The 9,181-nt window shown below is 47.1% G+C and overlaps 1 protein-coding gene across 1 annotated transcript; it reads left to right on the forward strand.

Annotated features, from left to right (window-relative positions):
• The first annotated feature begins 1,015 nt into the window (after positions 1-1,015).
• LOC127316591 (ACT domain-containing protein ACR4) lies at positions 1,016-4,052 on the forward strand. The gene is made up of 7 exons (XM_051347031.2): positions 1,016-1,479; positions 1,577-1,622; positions 1,718-1,832; positions 1,979-2,046; positions 2,210-2,839; positions 3,192-3,296; positions 3,422-4,052. Exons 1-7 carry the CDS (start codon positions 1,403-1,405, stop codon positions 3,770-3,772), a joined length of 1,392 nt encoding a protein of 463 aa, XP_051202991.1. The 5' UTR covers positions 1,016-1,402; the 3' UTR covers positions 3,773-4,052.
• The last annotated feature ends 5,129 nt before the right edge of the window (positions 4,053-9,181 follow it).

The raw sequence follows: 9,181 nt of genomic DNA on the forward strand, positions 1-9,181 counted from the left end.
TAATCCCGTCTTAGTGCTGATCCGGGAGCGCAAGAGACGTGCAAGTATATATGCATCTCAGTTTTCTATTGTGCGACTTGCTTTGGCCGGCAGGGCGATAAACATGAAGACCCCAGCAACGTTTTTGTAATAAAACAGCAACACCAAGATCAACCAAGAGACTTTCTCATTTTGGCATCTGCGCATGACCCAATACGGTATTCAGACCAAGTAAACCGTAGCCAGTGTTTCATTTTTGTTGTAGACCAAATTTTGGTATGGATGCTTTGGTAGGTTGGGGCTCAATTGAAGAAAATTTGGCTATGCGCATGGCATGAACAAGGAGCCCCCAAAAAACTATCTTTCTATTATCCCGGGAAAAAAGCTAGGATCCAAACTGATGATTCCAAACTTAGTAGCAAATTTCAGAGTATACGCATTTGGATCCTATTTCTTCCAATTGAGAAAATACAATGTACTCCAAATCTTCTTCCTAATGAGATCTCCAATGATCCATATGATAGAAAAAAATAGGAATATGACACATATATACTTTAATTATTTGAGAAGAGAAAATATCTTTGATTTGAGTGAAGAAATTTTCAGGGCGTCTAACCCTGTGCTATTTTTGTATAAAATTTACACTACAAAATTCTTATGAGATTAGTTTCTATGGAATAAGGTCGTATGAATCAGACAACTTCTGAACAGAAAATTCCTTATGATCTGAATCATGTACAGATCCTATGAAAACCTCATGAATGAAAAGAGCCCTAGGTATATAGGCGTCTATTAGCTCTGAGCAGCCAAGTTTCCAAGAAAACTGAAAATGTTCAAATACTTGGGAGCATCCCAGGATTTGTTCAATCTCCATACACATCCAACCTGCATTTTCCCCCCTCTGAGATAGGAACATGGTCATGTTGGGCAATGAACTCAAACGAACTATGATTAAATTGGACACATGGCCCACACTGGGATCACTATATAGTAACAAGCAAGCATGTCTAATATGGACAGGCAGAGGAACAAGGCACCCATTGGGATGGTCTTTTCCCCCAAACATCTCCCTTTAAACCAGTGAAGGGACACCAACCAAAACCACTGCCTCTGCCGGGTCTGCCCATACACAACTACACAACACAAGCAGAGAGAGAGAGAAACACACAAATCCGCAACTAGCCATGTCCTCTCTCTCCCTCCTCCCATAGGTCCATAACCAAATATATATACTAGGACTAGGTGAGCTGCTTCAGCCTTCATAGTACAACAGCAACAGGAGGGAGGAGGAGGACGGAGGGGCGCCACCACCATCACCACCACCACCACAAGTACACAAGGATTGAGGAAGCAAAAGAGAAATATCCGTTTTGCCTCGCCGCCTTCTTTCTATAGGTAGCTTTGCCTTCCCGCCTCTTCAACAATGATGGCATGTGGGTCTCGAAGCAGCGAGATGGTCGACGAGTTTGAGAAGCTGGTCATCAGGATGAACCCTCCAAGGTTAATTTCCTTCCTTCCAAGTTCCAGACCCATGTTCCTTTTGACCTGTGTCTCTTGCTAACTGTGCTATCTCTTCTTGGCCTTTGGGAACTTGCAGGGTCACCGTGGATAATGCCTCCGACATGACTGCAACCTTGGTCAAGGTAAAGCTTCAGACAGCCCCTGCTCTGTTCTTGCAAATTCTCTCAGACATCCTCTTCTCTGCAGAATTATTTTGCTCATGCTTTGTGTTGCGCAGGTGGACAGCGCGAACAAGTATGGGACCTTGCTGGAGGTCGTCCAGGTACTGACCGATCTGAAGCTGACCATAAAGAGGGCCTACATTTCCTCTGATGGGGAGTGGTTCATGGATGGTGAGTGAGCGAGGCCTTTATTTTCAGCATCCCTGTCTTGGAAATATTAAGAAGGAAGCTAGTGTGCCTTTCTGCTTTCCGGGTTTGGGTGTAAATCTTTCCATCTTTTGCTCAATCTTGATGAGGTTCTTCCCACCTTTGTGCAGTGTTCCATGTCGTGGATCAGGAAGGGAATAAGCTTTATGACGGCCAAGTCATCGACAGAATTGAACAGGTACAGTACAAGCAGTCCCAGCTTGTGTAGCCGCCAATTAATGGTTCCAAGAACAGAGCAAACAGCAGAGTAATAATGTGCAGTTGGCAATGCAATTCGCGATCGGTGGTGTGATTTTGGAAGAGGAAGAGAGTTTGATTTTGTTGTTTGTGTTCGATTTCAGTCTCTGGGAGCCGGGTCTCTGAGTTTCCGGGGCACGGACCGGTGTGTCGGCGTGGAGGCCGAGGCGGAGGCGGCGCAGACGGTGATCGAGCTGGTCGGCAGGGACCGGCCGGGCCTCCTGTCGGAGGTCTTTGCGGTGCTCACCAACCTCAGGTGCAACATCGCGGCGTCGGAGGTGTGGACGCACGACGGCCGAATGGCGGCGCTGGTATACGTGACGGACGCCGACAACGACGGCGGCGGCATCGAGGACCCGGACCGGCTCGACAAGGTGAAGCGGCTGCTCCGGCACGTGCTGCGCGGCAGCAGCCGGGACAAGAAGAGCGCCCGGGCCGCCATCTCGTCGCGCGCCGTGGCGGCGCCGCACGCCCAGCGGCGGCTGCACCAGATGATGCGCGCCGACGACGGCAACAACAACAACAACAACAACGGCGAGGGCTGCGACGGCGGCGGAGGACGGAGCCTGCCGGTGGTGGCGGTGGAGGACTGCGCCGAGCGCGGGTACACGCTGGTGAACGTGCGGTGCCAGGACCGGCCGAAGCTGCTGTTCGACACGGTGTGCACCCTGACGGACATGCAGTACGTCGTCTTCCACGGGACCGTCATCGCCGAGGGCTCGGAGGCCTACCAGGTGCGTTCGAGACTGTTACATCGGTGCAGCTTTCCCTGCCGCTCTCCAGTACACGGCATTTCACCGGTTCCGATGCCTGCTCGGCTCGCATTTGTTTGACCAGCAGTACACCACGCTAGTGGGAGCAGAGATGCCTGCGTTCGCTGGATACTGTTAGATCTCGGCATGTGACGAGGGGCGGAGATCCTGCCTAGTTTTGTGTGAACTTGACTGACTTCTCCAGTCGTCTCGTACCACTGTCCTATAGACAACAAACAACAACTACAGTACTACGAAGAAGAGATTGTTTTCTTTTCGTAGGAACAGAATCAAGGAGTGTCACTATATGCTCATCGATCCTCTGCTCTTGCAGGAGTTCTACATCAGGCACCTCTACGACGGCACCGCTGCCTCCGACGAAGACCGCGAGCAGCTCCGGCGGGGCCTCGAGGCCGCCATTCAGCGGCGTAACACCGAGGTACACACCATGAACTTAACTAACATGTTCGGTTCCGTTCGGACAGAAAACATTCCTACTGATGAACTGAACACCGCACTGCACTCTGTAAGTACAGCATGTGATGCGCTCGTTTTTATTTGCAGGGGCTCGGGCTGGAGCTGTGCTGCGAGGACAGGGTGGGGCTGCTGTCCGACGTGACCCGTATATTCCGGGAGCACGGGCTGTCCGTCACGCACGCCGAGGTGGAGACCCGCGGGGAGCAGGCGGCGAACGTCTTCTACGTGACCACCTCGTCGGGATTGCCCGTGCAGGCGCAGGCCGTGGAGGCCGTCAGGGCGGAGATCGGCGACGAGGTCCTCTTCGTCAGGGAGGACGCCGCCGCGCCCAAGTCGCCGCCGGGCCGCGACGGCGGCGGGAGATCGCTGGGGAACATGATCAGGTCCCGCTCCGAGAAGTTCCTCTTCAACCTCGGACTCATCAGGTCGTGCTCGTAGGAGTAGAGGAGGAGCATGCTAGCTCAGGTTAACCCCAGCTAGTTCAGTCAGTCAGTCAGTCAGGGTTACAGGGTTGTACGAGTACGTAGCTACTCTACTAAGTAGCTAGCTTAAGCTAACTACGGTAGCTAGGGCGCGGTTCCTTTGTCAACGCCGCAAGCGCGCGTTGATCCTTGTCAACTTCTCAGATGAAGAGGAACGTGCCTGTTGGTCGGAGATCAGTAGCAGTGTAAATATTTCCATCTTGTTTCTTCATCTTTTCCCATATCTTTGTTGCTTATGTGGGAATTTGGTAGTGGCCCTTCGTCCCTAGCTAAATACAAATTCTACAACTCTCATGGACAATTCATGCATCGCAACAGTTGGGACCAAAGTTTAATCTAATATATTGTTAATTAGGAGAGAATTTCCGAGACCTAAAGTGGCTTACAATGTGAGCTCTCTCGTTCCAACTAAGTGACTGATAAGAAAAGGGTTCAAGTGCACTCCCCCCCCCCTCCGACACCAGCCTCGCATCACCACCCCTCGTAACAACGCAACAGGCCATGTCGTGGACCATGGCGTGCTTATGTTTTTGTTGTTGAGGAAATTATTGTGCATTACAGTTTGTGAGTTATCCACGACCTACATGATCTACATTATATAATTAGAGGCATGAAACACATGCGACTATCTTCTTCCAAAAATCTTCCGTCGCCGCTCACGTCTACCACACCCAGTCTCCTAGCGTACACCAAAGGAGATGACAATAAGCCTCTAGAATCCCGTCTCTCGTAGATCTATACGGGTGAGGGCAATCAGGTTTTTGGGGAGCACTCCGGCGCGCCTACTAGCAAAATCACGTCGTGCGATACCGACGATGATTTCTTGATGGACGTCAACAACCTTCTAGTGACACCGTACGTGCTCCTATGCGACATTGTACGACAACCTAATTATACGCAACCGAATTCAAGTGCCCTTGCCGCGTCTACGAGGCCACCTCCTCTTGTTGGTATGCATTGTATGAGATCGCGCATGAGAGTAGTTCTTTGGTTTCAGAACCTAAACTGCTATAGCATCACTCCTAGCAAACTTGAGGGATAGCTTCCTCCTTCACAGGAGGAAGCTTTTAAAAAAATGGATACCATGTTCAAGGCGCCCTTTTCTTGTTCTTGGGAACACCATTGTTAACCCGTATATGTCATTTGATAATGGCAAGCACGTGTGGGATGCGCTCGAGACCATGTTTGGGATCTCGGAAGCTAAAAATTTACTGTATGTTATGCAGCAATAGTATAATTATAAGATGACTGATGAGCGCTTCATCGTTAAGAAAGCTCAAAAGACACAATCTGTTGCTAAAGACGCTAAGCAGTTCAAGTGTCTGTGGGAGGCACCATTGCCAAGCTACCTCCCACGTGAAGGTATTTTTCTACTTCTCTGAAATATAAGAGATAAAAAAATCTGTTACGAAACTTATTGGGTCTCTTCATGTGGTGAAAAAGGCGAGAGCAAAAGACACATGCACTCGAGGGTTTGAGGGAGGTTATAGTGCTAGTTTGGAACGTCAGAAAAATTTCCAATCCCACAAATTCAAAAACAAGAACAAGTTTGAGGGCTAAGTAAACTTTGATGACAAGAACAATGCCTCACAATCAAACAACTTCAAGAAGAAGAAGAAGAAGAAGAAGAAGAAGAATACACAGAAAGGGGCTTGCCACGTTTGTGGGGATCCTGACCATTGGGCTCCTAGCCGTCCTTATCGCTTTGACAAGCGTCAACATGGGAACAACGATAAGACTGATAATGTTGCTATTGTTGATACTGAGATGAAGGATGTTCTGCATGGTATTTTCTCTATTATCCTTTCATGTGTCATTCTCTTGGATGGTGCATAGACACGCGAGCCAATACACATGTATGTTTATAGATGTAAGGGGTGTGGTTCGTCTCCGTGACCCGCTGGACCGAACCTGGAATTTGGTACCATTAGGGTAATGGGCCGACCCACAAAAAAGTAGGTCCAAACGGAACCTGGTCCTTTTGGCCCTAGGGTAGAAACGCACCCAACTCTCTCCTCTCCACAGCATAGACGCACGCAGCCGCACCGCCGCATAGCACGTCGGGGTAGAGCATGCCAACCCATACCGCCTCCGCCCGCTGCTGGCTCCCCCGCCTCTGCCCTTGCCGGCTCCAACGCCGCCACCCCCTGCCAGCTCCCCCAGGCTCCAACGCCACCGCCCCCTGCCAGATCCCCAGCTGCCGCCCCTATCAGCTCCCCCGTTATCGCCGACTGCCGGAATGCCGCGAAGTGATTGAGGCGCTCGAACCCAGAGAGCACCCCGGGCTCGTGAAGCACGCCGTTCCAAACCCACTTATCCAGGCACCGCTGAACCCAGCGCACACGCAGGAGATGTTCGAGTTCTACCTGTCCAACTCGGAGGTGCGGATCCTGGTCACCAACGCCAAGGGCACCGCGGCCGCGCAGGCGGCCACTGCCAAGCTGGCCCTCCCCCACGCCGCCACCACCACCCTCGTCTCCCCCGCCGGCCCGCTCCACCTCACCGGCTTCCCGGACACCAAACAAGAAAACGGCGCCGAGGACAAGCAAGAACGATGTTGGTGCAGAACATCTGCGGCGTACCGTTCGCGGAGACGGACGCGATGGTGGTGACGCAAAAGAGTAGGATCCAACTTTTAGGTTACCTGGAACCTTGTCAGAAAGGTGCGGGCCGACCCTTGAACCTGGTATTTTAATATAGGTCCACAGGTCCAGTAATAGGTCATGATGTATGTTTTGAAATTTCCAGGTCATAGAGACTTCTTTCCTCCTGATGGGAAATGGCTCACATGCTTCTGTTCATGGTGTTGGTAAGGTAACTCTAAAATTCACTCCACGATGACCGTAAAACTGAAGAATATGCAGCATGTTACCTCTATCAATAAGAATAAGAATCTCGTCAAGCAATCATGCACTCTTCTTTCGGGGGAAGATACTCCCTTGATACAGCACTCTGCACTTGGAGTCCCAAGATTAAAGAGTGTACTCTTCTCTCTTCTTGAAGCAATCCTGCAAGTAAAATAAATGTCTTGTGTCCCCAACTCCGCCGTGTGGTTATCAAGCACAAGGTTCCGTGTAAGTAAATAACACAAGTAAAAATAAAACAAGTAAAAACTAAACCAGATAAAATAACTAAGTAAAAGTTGTAAAGAGGTTGATTGTTTTTTGTGTTCTGGATGCAAATAAGAAAAGTAAATATTTTTTATATTTTTGGATTAAAATAGTGCAGCAAATAAAAACTAAAGTAAAAGCAATATAAAGGTGTTTCTTATGATAAAAAGTGGACCGAGGTTCATGGGTTCACTTGACTATTCTTTCGTAAAGTTGTGTTGGAAAAAAAGCAATTCATCAATGAGATATGAAGATGCAGATAATATTATATGTAAGATTAGAATTAATATGGCATCACGTCTTAACATAGAGATGATGCAACACATCTCTCTTATACTCCACAAGAAATAAACTTCATCAATCTTGTATTAAGAATTTTTTTTTGAAACTTCCTACTGTGGGGGAGCCCCTCACAACCTCACTTTATTAAAGAACTCAAAAAACTATTTACAAATTTCGAATAAGAAAATATATGAAATATACAGGGGAGCCTATGGAAGAGAAGCTAGCCATGAGGATAAGTTTTTCAGCTACAAAAGTCTTCACCCTATGGTTAAGCATGGTGATATCATGAAAAAGCCCAGCTTTCTAGCCTCTAAAAGTTGGTCTGATGTGTTTGAAAGTCTAGTCATTCCTCTGTTTCCAAATGTTCCAACATGCCAGAATTGTAACTTCCACAAACCAAGGTCCTTTGAATCTTTTCCTGGCATATATCAAGATCTCAGCAGTGTCCCCATGTTTCCAAGGTATTTGCAAATAATTCCACGTTCTCGGGCTGAACATACAATTGAAGAACAGGTGCCTCAAATCTTCCAAGGGACTGCTAGGGCAAAGAACACAACCATAAGAGTTGGTAACATTCCAGTTCCTTCTAATCAGCATATCCTTTGTATTCATACGGTCATGAAGAAGCAGCCAAGCAAAAAATTTGTGCTTGGCAGTACACTTGCTCTTCCAAAGACGGACTGAGGGAGAATGGGTTGCTATAGAAGCAAAATGCATTTGATAACCCAGTCTAGGCTTGAAAACCTCCTTTCCTTTGTTAACAACCCATTTATCATGTTCCTAATCAGAGACTTCAATCTCAGCCATTAATTCCTGTAACTGCAGATATTCAGAGTGTGCTTGTGTTGATAAAGGCAAATGGAATAAATCACTCATTCCATTCCTAGCAAAGAACTCCTTGACAGATATCAGCTTATCCTTGGTAAAAGAAAACAACCTTTGAAATTTGACATCAAGGGTATTATCCTTCCATAAATCACACCAGAACAAAATGGAGCTGCCATCTCCCACCTCACACCTAGTGATAGCTCTATACTGATTTGACAGCTTGAAAAGATTCTTCCACCAAAAAGAGCCAGTCAAGGAAATGGCATGGGGAACAGAGTCAAAATAATATGAGTCTCAGACTAATTGAACCCAATGTGTAGCATCATTGTTATAAAACTTGTGTAGATGTTTCAGCAAAAGAGCAGCATTTTGGACTTTAAGATTTATAATTTCAAATCCACCTTTATTCTTTGGCTTACATATCATACTCCATGCAGCCAAAGAGTGAATTTTATCTTTGTCCTTCCTCCTCCAGAGACAATGCCTTCTTACTCTATTCACCACATCTACCACTCTCACAGGAATCATTAGTGATAGCATGAAAAAGGTGGGCAGTGATGAAAGCACTGAATTAACCAGAACCAATCTATCCCCATAAGAAAGAAAACAAGAAGTAGTAGATAATCTTCTTTCAATTCTATCAATGAGAGGTGACATGTCTTTGATAGTTGGCTTAGTTGTTCCCATTGGCAGCCCAAGATATGTGAAAGGCATGGATCCTAACTGACAATCAAAATCTTTAGCTAACTGAATTGATTCTTCATGTGGGACATTGATAGGATTCATAGAAGATTTACTATAATTAATCTTGAGCCTAGTGAAGGCAGCATATTGCCGTAGAATTTCTCTGAACTTAGCGAATTGCAACTGATCAGCAGGGATTACAATAATTGTGTCATCAGCATATTGTATAATGGGATAATCATTGCAACAAGGAATTGGGGCAGTCAACAATCCTTCATGAAAAGCATAGTTGACTAAAGACCGTAACAGATCAGCTCCATGTACAAAAAGCAAAGGGGGTAGTGGATCTCCCTACCTGACTACTCTTATGCAAGGGAAAGATTTACCATGCACTCCATTCAAAAGAATAGAAGAGGTTCCAGAGGACAACACTTCTTTTACCCATTTTAGAAAAAAAG

This window comes from Lolium perenne, chromosome 7, assembly GCF_019359855.2.
Source record: "Lolium perenne isolate Kyuss_39 chromosome 7, Kyuss_2.0, whole genome shotgun sequence".
Lineage (NCBI taxonomy): Eukaryota > Viridiplantae > Streptophyta > Magnoliopsida > Poales > Poaceae > Lolium > Lolium perenne.

What these genes read in the sequence shown, in the direction of transcription:
- LOC127316591 (XM_051347031.2), top strand. Translation starts at nt 1,403, where the DNA reads ATGATGGCATGTGGGTCTCGAAGCAGCGAGATGGTCGACGAGTTTGAG. An exon ending in TGACTGCAACCTTGGTCAAG is followed by an intron (nt 1,623 to 1,717) that starts GTAAAGCTTCAG and finishes TGTGTTGCGCAG; the next exon opens with GTGGACAGCGCGAACAAGTA. An exon ending in TTCAGCGGCGTAACACCGAG is followed by an intron (nt 3,297 to 3,421) that starts GTACACACCATG and finishes TTTTATTTGCAG; the next exon opens with GGGCTCGGGCTGGAGCTGTG.